The sequence below is a fragment of the Arachis duranensis genome, chromosome 10 (genome assembly GCF_000817695.3).
Source record: "Arachis duranensis cultivar V14167 chromosome 10, aradu.V14167.gnm2.J7QH, whole genome shotgun sequence".
Lineage (NCBI taxonomy): Eukaryota > Viridiplantae > Streptophyta > Magnoliopsida > Fabales > Fabaceae > Arachis > Arachis duranensis.
In genome coordinates, this window is record NC_029781.3 from 95,797,525 (window position 1) to 95,814,793 (window position 17,269).

Here is a 17,269-nt window from a genome sequence, read left to right on the forward strand (position 1 = left end):
CGTGAATGTCATCTGCCTTTTGAGCGCAATGTTTGGGGTTTGGAAAATGAAGAAAATATAAATAAAGTAAACCACTGAAAATCTACCCAAATTATTTTATTGTTAATAAAAATATTATGAATTTTTGTGTAAAAAATGAAACTCTAATAAATGAGCGCAGCCACATTATATTTCTTTGTTAACGGAGCAAGTTTTTATTTGTAACTAAATATTTTTATTGATAATAAAATCTGATAATATTTTTTATTAGCATTAAAATAATTCAACTACATTTTTAGTAGTTTACCTATAAATAATGTCAATTGCCAAATGCCAAGACTGATAACTTAATAACCGGTTAGATACTTCACCGCCCTTTATTCATAGCTATGAGGTATTTAAATCTAAACCGATTTAAATTAAATTACTCATTCAATTTAATTCAAATTAAAAACCGATTAAAACTGCACTTATTTGGATTTGATTTAATTTTATTTTTTGCAAACCGTTATATTGAATCGAATTTTAAATCTATTTTTCATAACCGATCCAATCCAATCCAAATCGCACAATGTGCTATAATATTATTATATTTATAATTATATTTATAATATGTTCAATTTGTTATACATTTTTCTATTATTTATCTATTATTATTATTTAATAAATATTTTATGTTCAAAATATTATTTATTTATTTATTTTAACTAACCTATAATTTTATTTCTATTGTTATGTTATCGTTGGCTTTTTAAAATATTGTTAAGACTTGTTATGTCATTGTTGGTTATTTAAAATTTGATATTGAAACTTGTTATATGTATTTATTTATTTTTATTTAAAAAACTGCAAATCCAAACCGATCTAAACCACTTGTAATCGAATCGGATTGGATTTTCAAAAAAATCCATCCAATCCAAACCGCACTACACATAAATTAAACATTCGAATCGGATGATTTTTTTTTAAAATTGAACCAAACCGCACCGCAAACACCCTAACCCATATCCATTAGCCACTATTTCATCCAACTTAGCAATATTTCCTTTTCAAGTTTATAGGTTATAGATATGATTATTTATATNATTTTTATTTTAAAAAATTAATAAAAAATTTTAATATAAAATAATTACTAAAAATATAATTATTTATGTGGTTTTTTTTATTATTTTAATTTTTTGAAATAACTGATTTTATGGTAAGTTTAATAACTTATGTATTAAATACTTGTCTGGTTTCATATTTAGCCTGATCATTTTGATTGATAGTAAAAATTAACTAACAAATTTAAACACAAAATCATGTAATTTCGCATGCCGAATTCGAAACTCTTTTATCAGAAAATTGTTGTTATTTCCTTCTCAATCATCACATGCATTTGATCAAGCTAAGTACCTTGATCAATTATCCAGCACAATCAAAACTTATTACCACCGGACTACTTTTCGTATATATATTTCTCATAACTGTAAATGAATAAATTATCAGATCATAAAAAGAATTATGGTTTGCGCAGCGGTATCAAATACTTGCAATTTTGTTAAGGAATCAACTAGTTAGAGTGATTTCTTATTAATGTTACTTTTTAGGAGGGATTTAGCTATTATAAAAATCATAGTTGTCATAATCGGACAAGTTAGATTAACAAATTATTGAATTAGTTAATTCGATTATAATTAAATAATTATATCACAGATTAAACTGGTTGATTTAATTTGATCATAATTAAATAATTACACAAATTTTTTTATTTTCATAATAAATATTTTTTTAATTCTATTTTATATTTAATTAACTATTATTTTTAAATTTTAATAACTTATCAATTAGTTTATATTTATTAAAAAAATAAAAATTATAATTATAAAAATAAAAAATATACTGTAATTAATATTTGTTTAGTTTGTAAATATAATTTAATTTATTCACGTAATATTTTTAATAAAAAAATCATCGATTGCAAATAAATAATAACTTAGTCAATTTGATTGGAATATTTTCTTTAGTTAATTTTCATCAATTTTTATTAAATTTGATTAAATTTGATCAAATTAATTATTTAATATTTAAATGATGATTCAATTTGTTTTTTTATTCGAGTTTCGACCGATCAAACCGAACCGAATTAGATAACTACGATAAAAGTCATGTAGAGAAGTTGGCGAGATCTTATATATTATAATTAATAATTAATTAATCAATAGATGAAAGAATAAACAAATGGTGTGGGGCCATGTATGCGATTGATCCTTAATGCTTCATCAATCATCATCATCAAATTCATCATCAAGCTTCGACGATCCCCCAATGATTTGATGTCATTGGTTTCGCACTTCCAATTTGAAAAGTATATATAAGATAAGATAAATAAAAATAATAATAATAATAATAATATAATAAAGGCTTAATGAATGAAAACCCCCACATAAAAACTCTTCACTCTTCGTCTCTTCCATCACCTAGAAATTGAATCATACATTGGTAGTTCTAGAAAGGAAAAAAAAAATACAGGTAACGACTGCAGAACTACCAACCTTCCTTTGTGTATTTCTACGCTTTTCACACACGTGTCAAGATCGTAACACGTGATACGTGTCAATTAAGCAAGCAAAAACTAGTTCACATCACACCCGCAGCATAATAATAATAATAATAATATATTTTAAAAAGTTTCTTTTGAAGGTCTACTGAGATGAGAATTTTTTTTAAAAATTAATTATTCTATTAATTTTTATAATTTTATTAAATTTATAATTAAATTTTTAAAAAATTAATATTCGATTTAATAGAATATTTTTTTATAAATTAAAAATATTTATAATTAAAAATTTAATTAAATATTTGATTATATATTTTTAAGAAAAATATTTTATTAATTTTAATATTTTTTATATACAAATTTAATTAAAAAATATAAGTATAAATTTAATAAAATTATAAAAATGACAGACCGATTAAACTAAAAATAAAAAGTGTATAATGACTAGTGAGATCGAGGAAGAAGGAGTGAGTGATGGCGGCAGGCGTGAATTAATGGGCTCACACATACATTACCAAACTTTAGCACAGTCTTACCCAATTGGGCACTGTCCCATTCTCTAATTTCTCTTACTTTCATGTGCACTTTTTCTTTGCATAGTTTTTCTAAGGACAAGTTTACTAAGTAGTTCAGCATGTAGGTAAAATTAGCGGAAGATTATGATGTGTTTTAAGAATGAGAAATTAATAACTAAAATTACTGACACGAAATAATAATAATAATTAACACAACAAACTTTTTTATATTGTAAATAAATAATCAAATTTGTCAAATTATCTAATAATTTTTAGTTATTAATTTTACACAAAGTTGGTCTAATAATAAAAATTAGTTATGATTAGTATTATTCTAAATTTTATTGTTAAATTTGATTAGGCTTAGTTCATAAAAAAATTTAAATATGTAACATTATTCTAATTACATATACTTACATATTAATAAAAAAATATTCATGCATAAATTATTATATTTTTCACATTTTTACGACTTTATCAAAATAAACACGATACTTGAAGTTTTTTTCCTGCTACATTCTTGTTTTGTTGCTTTTGTGTTACTGGTTTTTGTATTTTGATATTAATACTTTAAAATGTTCTATAAATATTCGTTATTTGTTGAGAAAAATAATAATAACTGCCTAACAGACTTAAAAAAAATATCATTAAAGATAGTACAATAAAAAAAAGTAGAAGCGAATAAAATATTCTAAACTAAACTTATATAGACCACTTAACTAGTAAATTATGAACTCAACTACTGGTTATCTTTCTTGTTAGTGTTTTAGAATCTGTCTTATACATATACACATAAAAACAAAATTAAAAAATTTTAAAAAATTCCCAAAAAATAAAAATCTAAGCTAATAAGCAAGTTCCACAACCCCTGCCATTCACATTCACATTCACACCCTATATATGACATATCCCATTTCACAACCGCCACACACTTTCCTTCATTTCAACCAAACTCTTCTTCGCTCTTTCCTTCCTTCTTTTCATCGTTATTTCTCTCTCTGCGTTAAAAAAGAAAGGTAAAGCCAAAACGGAACCGCATTCTTCAAAGCAAAAGTGCCTGCCATGATGCAACAACATGAACCTTCTTCTTCTTCTTCTTCTTTTTCTTTACACGTGTCACCATCTCCCAGCTTCAGCAGCTACTCCTCCGAAACTCTCGCCGATATCGCCGCCCGCGTCATCAACGAGCTCCGCCAAAACCCTCACCAAAACGACGCCGCTTCCGTCCTCGAAGACGACGACGAGTCGCTCTTCCCGCCCTGGGAAAATGAAAACGACAACCACCGCCACCAAAACGACGACAAAGCCAACCAAAACGACGACGATGACTTCGAGTTCACGTTCGTTTCAAGAGAACAAAACACTTCGCCAATTTCCGCAGATGACATTTTCTACAACGGTCAGATCAGGCCTCTGTACATGTACCCTCTCTTCGGCGCTCCTTTAAGAAACGACATCAACAACGCCGTCGTTTCTTCGGTTTATTCTCAACAAGAGGCTCCCGTTCCCGTTAATTACGACGATGCTTCCACAACGATTCAGCGTCGTTTACCTCTAAGGATGCTGATGTTCGAGGAATCGTGTTCGTCTGAAAACGACAGCGTCGTGGACGACGATAACAGTCTCGAAAGAGTTCCAGAAGGAACGTACTGCGTTTGGAATCCAAATAACGCGAAAGTAGCTGCGAGGGACAGGAATAACAAGAAGAGCAACTCCACTGGCACCTCTTCTTCGAAGCGGTGGAAGATTCGAGAACTTCTTCTTAGGAGCCACAGCGATGGAAAGGGTAACAAGAATAGGGGTAGTACCAGTGGTAACGGTAACGGTGACGGTGGTAGTGGTAGTGATCTTGATAAGAAGCGTGATTTTGTGTTTGGAGTTACGAGCAAGAGGACAAGCAAGGTTGCGGCAGCGAAGGCGGGATCTGGTGACGGTTACGGCGGCGCGTCGGTGGAGCGTGATGGAAAGAGCGGTAGGAAGTCGGTGTTTCCGTATAGGCAGGAGTTGATTGGAATTTTCGCAAATGTCAATGGGGTTGGTCGTAATTTGCACCCCTTTTAATATCAATTTTAATGATATTTAACTATTTAGAGTATTATTTTATTTTTTTATTTTATGAATTTGGTTATCAAATTATGTAATATTTTTTGTTTGTTTTTTCCCCTACTTTTTGCTGAGGGTCTCACCATGTTAATACGATTTTTTTTGGTAATTTAATGACATAGTATACTGCTAATAACTAATATTTAATAAGAATATGAGATAGATTTAGATTTAACGTATAATTCTTTTTAATATTTGCATATATTATATAATTTATAATATTGTAATTTTAATTGTATTTTAGGTAACAAGTATGTTGTGACAAGCATGAAAGAAATGTTTTGTGAATTGTGACTTACTTGAGATTATATAATTTATTCATATATTAAACCTTTTAATTTCCTATGAGTTATGATTTTCTAGGAGAAATTAACGATAATGGATTGGTGGGGTTTGTTTGGAATTGAATCGGCACACACATGACATGATATAGTGGATTTCAGCAAAAGAAGGATGGCCAGTATATGGGTTTACTTTTTCATGTGCCAACTCACAGAAGGATTTCTTATTAGAGAAGCCTATAATGACTGTATCATATGATAATGATAGTAATATAATTAACGATATTTAGGTTTCTTATAAAATCAGCATAAATCTATATTTGCGGCATTGGCGACACAATCGGCACAAGTAATTAGAAGGATGATGGGTGTGCTTAGCAAATTTTGCATATGAATATGGTGTGCTAAATTGCTAATGCAGCCTAAATTGACAGAGTTTGTTTTTTATTTTATTTTTTATTTATTTTGCAGTATCGTGTGGGTCTCACACGGCACAAACTTGGATAACAAGATTATGCTAAAGTGTGTGCCCAGAAAAGCAAAAGACTGTATTATATGTGCTAAAGTAATCATATAGTAGAATAGTAAAAGTTGATGTACACATAAAAAAAAGGAAGAATAATATTACAAGTTGTAATAGAAATGGTCTTTCTAGATATTAGCAGCTTTGGACCAACGGGATTTGGCAATTGCATGGAGAAGTTAATTCAACTTAAAAAATTAACAAGAGAAGATAGACATGTCCGAAACACTAAGGAAGAAAATTTTAGATTTTTGTTAAATCTTATTTATGATGAAAGCATTAGCAGGGGAAGTTTTGTTTTTCATGTTATTTGGTGTATGTGTGGTATAAACACCGCTCACATGATCAAGATTTTTCAAGTATTCGAATGAACAAATACGAAACCACTCATATCTTATCTATGAGCATATGTCACAAAAAGTGAGTTAGTTCAAGCACATGCAAAAGAAAGATTGGAGAGGAAAAACCTAGATGCATGAGGAATAGGATAACGTTTACCCTTAAGAACAATGAGAAAATTCCAATCCCATAAACTTTGTTGATTTCTTTAGTTTTAGAGTTTAATTTGGATGTATTAATAATATATAAAATTATGAATAAGTTATTAAAATAGTACAAAACTTTATATTGCTGGAAAAAATTATCTCGAAAGATACGGTTGGCAAATAAATTTTTGAAAGATTTAAAAATGTTATAAAGATTATTAGATATTAAATATATATTCTCAAAAAAATTAAAAAATGAGACATTGGTATTTTTTACATATTTTTTAAATAATTATCCAAATATTTTCACAAAGATTTGGTTTAAATACACAAATACTTTGTCAAATACAAAATTTAGGGTTTAAAATTGAAATTTAGAACTTATGATTTAGTGTTTAGGGTTTAACCATACGAACTCAACTAAGGTTAGTTCTATCATTTACTCCATTTTTAATGTTATATGGTTAGCTCAAAGTGTCACACAAACATTGTGACTATCACATATTAGGGTCAATTTCCCTAGAAAATGGAATGCAACACGAATGTTATGATTATTTTTTGCTGTATGAAATTTAGGTCACGCAAACGGGATGCCAATTTGCATGAGAAAAGACTAAGGAGATAAGAGTAGTTGCATTTTGAAACCACTTTCTTGAATAACAACAAAACAAAACTTCTTTCTTACTTACTAAAATGAAGTGGTTCTTTACATTTGAAGTAATAATATATCAAACACACAAAATTATTATAAGCTTATTATGACCATGGAAACTCTTGTATGCAAATATTTTTCTCTCATATGTGATGGTTCAATCTATGTGACACAATACTTTGCAATTGTATCAATAATTTTGATATCCCTTTTCTTTTATTTGAGATCCAATGGTGTCTACCTTGTTGACTATGTTTGTTATTCACCTCCTAATCATTTAAGAGTTCCTCACTCCCATTTCGTAGAACACTCTGAATTTTGCAACTTTGACCAAGATATCTTAGACTTTGAAATGAGAGTGTTGGAAAGATCAGGGATTGGAGATGAGTCATGCATGCCACCACCAGTTCATGAAATCCCACCAAATTGTTCTTTGAGGAATGGAGTTGCAGAGATGGAAATGGTTCTTTTCGAAATTGTTAAAGACCTTTTGTCCAAGCACAATGTTCATCCCAAAAGCATTGATATCCTTGTCTCAAATTGCAGCTTGTTCTGTCCCACACCCTCAATTCCATCCATGATCATTAACAGATTTGGACTCAGAAGCAACATAAAGAGTTTCAACCTCAGCGGAATGGGCTGCAGCGCCGGAATATTGTCGATAAGCTTGGTGAAAGATCTTCTCAGAGTTCATAAGAACTCATTGGCTTTGGTTCTAACCACGGAGGCTATAGCTCCGAATGGATACCAAGGGAAATCGAAGTCCAAGATTATGACGAACGTGTTATTCCGAATGGGGGGAGCAGCGATCTTAATTTCTAACAGAAAACAGGACAAGAAAATCGCCAAGTATGAACTTCAACATCTTGTGAGAACCCATTTAGGATCAGACGAAAAAGCATACAAATCTGTGTACCAGGATCCTGATAAAGATGGTGTCGTTGGTGTTTCCTTGTCACGTGAGCTTCTTCGCGTTGCTGGGTCGGCTTTGAGGACCAACATGAGAGAGCTAGGCCCTCTTGTCCTACCATATTCGGAGCTGCTTCGCTACGTATGGTCAGCAATTCAAACAAAACTCTTGCCATCAGGAGACCAGAAAAAAATCTATCTACCGAATTTCAGGAAGGCGTTCCAGCATTTTTGCATTCATGCAGGGGGCAAATCGGTTATTGACGCCATAGAAGAGAGTTTGAAGCTGCAGAAGGAAGACGGAGAAGCGTCTAGGATGGCGTTGTATAGATTCGGCAACACTTCATCTTCTTCTGTATGGTATGAACTGTGCTATTTGGAGGCAAAAGGAAAGGTAAAGAAAGGAGATAGGGTTTGGCAAATTGGATTTGGAAGTGGATTCAAGTGTAACAGTGCAGCATGGAAATGCATTGCTGACATTGATCCAAATGAAAGGAATGCATGGTCTGGTATAATCCATTCATATCCAATTGAGATACCTGTGTTTGATTGTTGAAGGGAAAAAACATATTGTAGGTTCAAGAAGCATAATCATTTAGCTCTATAGCTTGCAATGTCATTTGGATAGAATAATTTTAATTCAATGTCTTCATCATGTATTTTAAAGCATTTCAATCTACTTGTTGCTGTGTGGCTAGTGGCTACAACCAATTTGTGTTGCAATGAAATTCTAAACAGAACATCATTCATAATGTTCAAGCATCATTCATAGTGCTCATCATGAATGAAGAGTCAAAAACTACAATCATGTCAATGTTCAACATTGCTAACTTCTTGAGCCTACAACCAAAGAAAGAACTAACTGCTTTAGCATACATAGAGGTATTAGATCTGTACATGTATCACTAACCTCCCTCTAAGAGAAGTGTTCTACAATAACATGCAAGCCAATAAAGCAAAATTCACCCTTTTTGTTTTAAACTAAGTTCAAGAAAACAGAAACATACTGAACAAACAAGAAGCCGCAAGGTGCTATCAGCTCATACATTGTTACTAAGAGGCAATCTACAAAAGTCTCCGGTCACACTTCCTCGGCCGAATCCGTTGCTCTTTCCTTGAATTTTACCTTAAATTGTGTTTTCACCTGCACTGCCTTAAACACAATGGTTACATGAGAAAGCGGTTTGAGAATAGTTCATTCTTACCATTCCTTGCAATTCGGCTTAAATCAGCGGCAAAAAGGCTTAGTGATGAGGATTCTATTGTAGTGGTGGCCGCAGATCCAACTTGTATGCTTGCAGTTCCATGGGCGACATGACAACGTGCCCCTCTTGCGCAAGATCTCCAAACTGCTCCGTGAATCCCATTATTTCCGGGTCCTCATGGAGAAGATTCAAGGAAGTTGCTTTGACCTTCACGACTGCAAGATCTTTGAACATGGAGAACAGGTTCACAGGGTCTTCGGCCAGGTTGGTGCATTGTGATCTTCCCTTCCGGCAGTATGAAGAATCCCAATGTCTCCTGTGCAGAATTATGGAAAATCTAGAACCTTCCGGTGTTTGCTGCAAAAACTTTAGGGGCCTGGGAATCTTTAAGTTTACTATGTGCAAATCGCATGGCAATGGAGCAGCCAGAGGAGAAAATGATCTAGGTGGTGGCTTCGCGGATAGGTCCAGAGCCTTCTTGGAAATGAATGCATGTAGTGGATAGTTCAAGTGAGAACCGGCTCGGTGAGAGAAAAGAGAAGGGCTAAAAGCAAAAGAGCTGGAACCCAAATTTGTGACGGCAGAAACGTTACGTTCCAAAGTTATGTGGAAGACAACATTCATCACACGGTTATCCGTCACTCCTTGGCCGAGACCACGACCATCATCTCTCGGCAGGCGACGGTCAAGCATTATCTCTAGCCATCCATCTTGAAGGCTTGCTGCACCCAGTGATTGCCGAGAATGGACAGAAAACCGTGAGCCACTGGATCCTTGAATGAATGCAAGAGACGGCATAGGGTAGAAATTGCCTTGCAAGGGGATCTTATCATAAGTTTCCCGTCGGCTCATCTGAAATCCATTCAAATCAGAATAAAATATCCTGTTATTATCAACATCTGTTTTGTATCTAACTATCATCTCTCTATCATTGAAAGCATGGCTATTCATCTCCACATGATATTCCTTTTCAACAACAAACCCTTGGACTGTATTCTCTCCATTATATAGGCGAGTGCTATGAGAAATGGGAGAATCCGCCCAACCTGTTTTCGGATACGAGTATACTTCCTGCATCAAAGGGCCTTCTGAGATCAGCAATTGTCCACCTTCTTCGATAATAGACTGAGCATGACCCCTAGGTTTGAACAAGTATGCTCCACCCGAACTAGTATACATACCGATTTCCTCATTTACAGTAGTTGGAGAACCATGTTTCAAGGATATCTTCTGCAACAAACCATTCCTCACATCAAAGGTAAGTTTTTTATGCTGATTCTCAATTTCAGCCACATCACCTTGTATTTCTGAGCAAGAGTACGGAGTAAGACAGGGAACGGAACCAGATTTGGAGGAAATTTTCAATTTTGCAGGCACTGCCTTTGCACAGCCATCAAAACCATGCGAAATGTAATAAGTCTCCAACCCCATTGCAGGAATGGAGACCTCCCAGTGAAGTCGATGCTTCCCAGTAAAGATCTTGCTATTATGATGCTGCAAATCCGGAGAAATTTGGCTTTGAATGCAACTCCAGTTAGAATCAACTACAGTAACATCAGGACTGTCAACAACCACCATTACAACTTCTTCTCTGGTTTGCTCCAAAGGATTGAAAAGTACCACTGTTTGGTAAACACCCTCCCGAATACCAATCACTTTATGCAATGGCTGAGCATCATATTTAGTTCTCACCAATGACGGCTCAAACTGAGCCGGAGTTACATCTAATTTCTCAAAGCGGATACCGAGAAGAGGCTCAATGGCCTTCGACATAAAAAGCTGCAGGTCCTGTAATGAAGTGTGCATCCGCATACCATAGTCCATAACCACATGATCTTTAGCAGTACCAGTTACCCCATCATGATGCTGAAAAAGAGCCAAGTTCCTTCTTGCCGCAGTTAACTTATATGAAAACCCCGTTCCCAGTTTCTCACAATTTGATCTATGACATATTCCGAGTACTAGGGCTACCATCATTTCTGTGGCGCGAAGTGTCTGCTCTAGTACCCTATCCACAGCCTTGAAGAAGGGCCGTGAAACATAATAACCACTCCAGTAATCTTTTTCCCGATCAGCATAGGTAAAAAAATCACCTGACAGAGAAGGAAAACCTTCAACTATACTAGACCCTATTTCACCGCGAACAGTATAATTTATTCTCTCTGACTCCTCACGCAGGGTTTGAAAGTAATCATCCAAAGTGCCGAATTTTGCCTCTGCATTCAGACTGGGATTTGAATTAATATAATCAAATAAACTTTGGTAATTCCTGAATTGGGCTTCTGCTTCCTCAATATTAATATAGCGAAAATCATCACCAAGAGGAATAAGAAGAGTGTTGGTTCGGTACAAAGTAGATTTTTTCTTATATTGATCCAGGAGCTTAAGTGCTCTCTCCTGAACATTATCCTGAGTGGTTTCCTCAGGATTTATTCTCCATGGGCACTGTTCATAAGGAAAACCGGGCATGCGAGCAAAGTCAAATTGACAACAAATTGCAGGCTCGGGGCCACATGTATGAGGTATATCATATGAATAAAAGGGCATCATGTGGACAAAAATATCAGTTGTTTCCTCTGCATCCCAGCTCTGACGCCATATGTATTCTAAATTCTTATGCCATGCAAGTTCTTTCTTCAGCTCGTAATGGGTCCTCTGGATAAGCATGTTGTCGAAACCCATACGACGCAAAAGGTATGCCATGGTAGCTGAATAACCAAATGGATCTATCGCCCAAGAATTTTTTGGAATGAATCCAAGGGTTTCATTCAACCACAGATTGCCTTCTGTCACCTGATACATAATTTTACAAAGATCAAGTACCAGCATCGAATAACAAATCTCTAGAGCTAAATGTTGTAGTTTGACACGAACATGAAATCACATGATTGACAGATTGAACAATGGAAACAAGTTATTCTGATAAATGAGTACTAAGTACATCGACAAACCCAAATAGAAAACGTATTCCATTGACACTGAGTTCGATTGTATTGCAAAGAGTTAAGATTTATATAAGTTGACATGACCAAGATACACAGTATTATTGGGTTAGGAAGAGTTGAAACTTATTTAGCGTTACTAATTGCAACAGCACTATATCTTAGATGCCATTTTGATAGATAAAACTTATGAAAATACATCACAGACCATAGAATCTTAAAATAAATATAAGACTGTTTTATCCAAATAATGGGTGGGTAAAACACCAACTAAGATAATATTTTTGCTAAAATACAAAAAGAAACCTTCGTTAAAAGATTGATAGTAAAAATATTTAAAAGCATCAATAAAAACTTATTTGGTTGAGGAGGAAAAGATACATCTCAAACATATATTTCATTAAACTTCATATCACATTATGATGCCCAAATAAATTATTAATAAGCACAAAAGAGAAACATAATGACTTTAAATTTGATCATCAGTAGTATATTTAGGCATATAATAGATCACTTGTTGCATTCCTAAATAAAGAACCATTTACTCAGTGACTTAACTGAATCAGCTAAAAAGTGGGGAAGCATAAGAAGTTAGTAGGAAAGCATATTGGACTGTTCCTATTATTGAAATAATGAATAATGATCAACGAAAAAAAATACATCAATACAACACCACATATATGCAAGCATAAAGAAGATAAATCTTTCAGCATACCTGTTCAATTATAGCATAATAATGGGAATTCGCCTGCATAGAGGAGAATAAACATAAAAAGTTAGATTCTGAAAATCCACGTTAGGACTTTAACGATGGAGAAGTTTTTAAAGAGATTATTATTTAAACTTAAATATTCCATCGAGAATTACGCTCCCTTTTCTATTTAATAAAAAAAGAAATCAGGAATGTTTCTAGAGCATGCACTTTATTGATAGGAATGAAGCTATATTCAGAGTTAAATCAAAATAAATTACCTCGTCATTCATCACCCAGCCACCTCCAACAATTTCTAGTTGCCCGTTATTTAATAAATTGGTGAATGCTTCCTTCATCTCATTTGAGGCATCCCTCCACCATCTCTCTAAGTATGACATCTCTTCCCATATGAACTTCCGGCGAGAATCCTGCATATCCAAATTACCTAGTCAATCTCAAAATTCAGGTTCCTTTCAAACTGAAGACTAAAGATGGTTAACAATGGTAAGGACCAAAGCCCTGCGCCAGCATGACAGCAAGCACGAACTGGAGGAGTCAACTGAAAACAGAACCATATATGGAATAGAGGGGCTTACAATCAACAAAATTTTGCCCTTATCAATCCCCCTCTCAGAACACCAACATACATCGATGTTTCATTTCCCATCATGAAGCATCAAAACCAGGGTTTTGGAGTTCCAAGTAGAATTCTAGATACACACTTATTCAGCCACTCCAAATTATTCAAGAAAATATAGTAATTCATAGACATAGTTCATATCACTTCATATTAACCAAAAGTCAAACTTATTCAACCAACAACACTATAACCGCTTTTTTGGTAAGTACATGCTATATAGCTAGCTAAGCTGTTGAAAATCGGAAATTGCTGGTTAGACTAATGCTTGTTAACATAACATTGCCACTTTCACACGTTCACCTAATCACTTATTGTTACCTCAAGAATCACACATAGAGCAACAATATGATCATATTCATATGAGAATGCAAAAAAGTTTATACCTTCGGTGTATCAAAATTCACCATCTTCTAAACCTATATTTTAATACAAGCAACAAACAACTATACATAAGCTAAACTTTATCCTACTAAGTAGTGTCTATTACATGCATCAAACGATACTATAATGTTATAGAGCCAAGCAACAATGGAAATACAAGAACACAAAAATAAAATAAAACAAAAGGATCAGAGTTTTTCTTTTTCTTTGCCACCTTTCTAAGTGCTTCAACAATGGTATCAAGTATATGCCGCGATTGGCGATCATAATACTCCTCCACAGTGAGCTTCCAACCAGGATCATTATGCGAATGAGGAACAACAAAAACCTTCAGTTTCTCATTATCCCACTCATTCCCTTTATAAGTAACACTCCAACCTTGCTTCCAAGCGCCACCATCAACATCCAAGAACTCAATCTTGTCATAGAGAGCTTTGGTAGTGATATCAACACTTGCAGCCATGGCAGTGTAGTTAACATTGCTGTTTCCTTTGAGAAGAACCGGTTTTCTGCTTAAGGGTTTTCTGTATCGAGAAGAACGACCCCTGAAGTGTGATGTGATGGGTTTGGGAACCCCAAATCGGAGGAGGATTATGAGGAATAGGGCGAAGGAGAAAACAAGACCAATGGTGAAGAAATTGGAAAAGATGAAATCTTTGAGCTGTGCTCTTCTTCTTTGCTTTCTGGGTACTTTTGATTTTGGATTTGATGATGGAAGAATCGATTGGCCCCAGCTTCCACTGCGTCTGCTGCTGAAGGCCATGTTTGGAAGATGGAAAAAAAAAAACAAAAAAAGTGATTTTTTTTCGTTTTTACATGAAATGGGGATCTATGGTTGGATTCTGATGAAAACAGAAGAGAAGGAACGACAGAAAAACAAGGTTTTGGATTTGGTGAGTTCTACGATGTGTGTGTTCTACGTCTTCGATGATGATGATGATGATTGATAGTGGTGGTGGGATCGAACGTGTGTTGGGGTTTAGGATCAATGGGAAGACCAGACTACAACTGTGTTGCCCAAAAAACCATAAAAGATCAGAATTTAAATTTTTTTTTCAATTATTTTTTAATTTTTTTTAAAATAAAAGTAATTTATGTTTTATGAAAAAAATATTTTATCTATTATGATTGGTACAATAATATAAAAATATTTTTTGGACTAGTTATATAAATAAATCAAATTGGTTTCGAATTTACGCAATTGCAACTTTCTAAAATAGATTACATCTTTGTCCTATTTTAATTTTATGTAAACTGCTACACTCGCCCGTAATCTGCTCCAAGGACCAAGGTAGCACGAATTATGTTACATTTTATGCCATGCAGAAATGGCTATCAAATGTTACAGTTTTTGAAGGAAATCCAACAATGTATAAATCATTATAGGGTCCAACGATTCATGTAGCGGTTATCCTAATCTGCTGGAAGGTGCAGCGGTTTACGTGTATGCTGGCTAATACTGCGATAGCCAACAATGGATTCTTGATTTGTTATAGAGGAAACATTTGGTTTGAGAGAGAAAATTGTAGTTTGAGAGAGGGAGGAGACTGGGAGAGAATTTGGGAAATTTAGAGAGATCATACCATGGTGGACGAAAATCGTTTGTACCGGCTCAATGAGTTGCACATGCCGCCGCCGAAAGCATCAATGAAGAGGTTTGTTTTCTTTTAACTATAAGAGTTGTAGCTGTTTAAATATGTAGGTGGAATTAAAATTTTTTTGTTACGTAATATTTTTGGAGATTTTGTGCATTTAAAAGATGGGATAGATAACACACATTCGTGTACGTGAAGTTTGATTAGAATTTTTTTTATTGGTAATTTATTGATTAGGCTTTAATATATTAGAAATTTTATGTCTTTTATTATCACTTCTAAAAGATTAGTCGGATAATAGCTATGTAGTTTTTGCACCGGATTAGAATACCTTTTACGCAATTATTAAATATGTAAGTGGAATTAAATTTTTTTGTTACGTAATATTTTTGGTGTTTTTTCGTATTTAAAAGATTGGATAGATAACACACATTCGTGTATATGAATTTTGATTAGAATTTTTTTTAAGAGTAATTTATTGATTAGGCTTTAATATATTAGAATTTTTATGTTTTTTATTCTCACTTCTAAAAGATTAGTTAGATAACAACTATGTGGTTTTTGCACCGGATTAGGTCATTTTTAGTAATAATTTATGGTTTGGGATTGTATGTATAAGAATTTAATTAGAGTGTAGTTATTTTTATCATATGATGCATCCAAGTAGGTATATTTACAACGTTCGGAGACAATAGAATATGTCATTGCATGATAAGATCATACCTTATTTAGAAAGCGCTGGCTTGTATCACTTGGTTAGGTTGAACAGTCATTGGTTCTTGTTGGATGAGCCTATGGTGAGCGACTGAGCGCATTCATTGAGAAGTGGCGTCCTGAGATGCACACCTTTCACATGTCGTTCAGAGAGTGCACAATCACGCTGCAGGATGTGGCGCATCAGCTGGGGTTGCCTGTGGATGGGAAGACTGTGAGTGGGTGGCTCACTGACTTCGAATACTTTATGGAGGATGGCAGACCAGCTTGTGAGTGATTTCAAGAGTTATTCGGTGAGCTGTCGCCACCGACTAAAGTCAAGCAGATGACAGTCTACTTCACATGGTTTCATGAGAGGTTTAAGGTGCTACCAGCCGATGTGAGTGATGTTACTATTTGCATATACACATGTGCGTACATCAGGATGCTGCTATCCACACAACTGTTTCGTGACAAGAGTGCAAATCGAATTCACCTTCGGTGGTTGCCATTTGTGGTAAAGCTTGATGAGATGGGCAGTTACAGCTGGGGTTGGCATGGTTGTATATATGCATGTGTCGAGTTGTCGATAAGAATGTCACCAACTTGGCTGGTCCTCTTTAGCTACTATAGTCTTGGATCTTCTAGTGGTTCCCCACGTTGGATCACCAACAGGAATATCCCGCTTATGTATGTTTATTTGTATGTGTGTTTTTGTTTATATGTATCCCGCTTATGTATGTTTATCTGTATGACTATTTTTATTTATGTGTACGCCTTCTATATTTACATTTAGATGTACACCTTTTAGGTCACTTTTTTTTGCATCTTTTCTATCTAAAAGGAATCAAATTAACGAAAAACCAAAAGATCAAGTCCACAGAGCAAAACATGAATCCATACGGTAGCGTTTGTTTTGAGGTATTGGGACGGAGTCTGAGAGACTGGGACTCAATATCATATTTGCTGGCACAGAGATTGGTATTAAAATTCAGTCTCTATCCCCAAAAGTTCAGTATTTCAGTACCTCCAAAAAATGGGGACACAGGAGACTAAAATTTTCAGAGACAGAGATTGAAACTATAATAACATTTTATACCTAAAATACCCCCATTTCAATTAATTAATTTCAA

The 17,269-nt window shown here is 34.1% G+C and overlaps 3 protein-coding genes across 3 annotated transcripts; 2 read left to right on the top strand and 1 right to left on the bottom strand.

Annotated features, from left to right (window-relative positions):
- Nucleotides 1-3,939: 3,939 nt before the first annotated feature.
- LOC107471102 (uncharacterized) lies at nt 3,940-5,250 on the top strand. The gene has a single exon (XM_016090548.3). It carries the CDS (start codon nt 4,096-4,098, stop codon nt 5,092-5,094), a length of 999 nt encoding a protein of 332 aa, XP_015946034.1. The 5' UTR covers nt 3,940-4,095; the 3' UTR covers nt 5,095-5,250.
- A 1,939-nt stretch (nt 5,251-7,189) lies between these two features.
- Nucleotides 7,190-8,568, top strand: LOC107471054 (3-ketoacyl-CoA synthase 7). The gene has a single exon (XM_016090497.3). The coding sequence runs from the start codon at nt 7,190-7,192 to the stop codon at nt 8,540-8,542; it is 1,353 nt and encodes a 450-aa protein (XP_015945983.3). The 3' UTR covers nt 8,543-8,568.
- A 146-nt stretch (nt 8,569-8,714) lies between these two features.
- Nucleotides 8,715-14,871, bottom strand: LOC107471073 (alpha-mannosidase 2). The gene is made up of 4 exons (XM_016090516.3): nt 14,063-14,871; nt 13,106-13,255; nt 12,849-12,881; nt 8,715-11,984 (listed from the first exon to the last, which is right to left on the bottom strand). Exons 1-4 carry the CDS (start codon nt 14,609-14,611, stop codon nt 9,246-9,248), a joined length of 3,471 nt encoding a protein of 1,156 aa, XP_015946002.1. The 5' UTR covers nt 14,612-14,871; the 3' UTR covers nt 8,715-9,245.
- Between the last annotated feature and the right edge of the window lie 2,398 nt (nt 14,872-17,269).

Bases quoted from the DNA above. Each gene is read 5' to 3' on its own strand.
- LOC107471102 (XM_016090548.3), top strand. From the start codon at position 4,096: ATGATGCAACAACATGAACCTTCTTCTTCTTCTTCTTCTTTTTCTTTA.
- LOC107471054 (XM_016090497.3), top strand. From the start codon at position 7,190: ATGGAAACTCTTGTATGCAAATATTTTTCTCTCATATGTGATGGTTCA.
- LOC107471073 (XM_016090516.3), bottom strand. From the start codon at position 14,611: ATGGCCTTCAGCAGCAGACGCAGTGGAAGCTGGGGCCAATCGATTCTT. The intron at 13,256-14,062 runs GTGGCAAAGAAA...TTGGATATGCAG, and splicing joins TTGTTGAAGCACTTAGAAAG to GATTCTCGCCGGAAGTTCAT. The intron at 11,985-12,848 runs GTATGCTGAAAG...ATTATGTATCAG, and splicing joins ATTATGCTATAATTGAACAG to GTGACAGAAGGCAATCTGTG.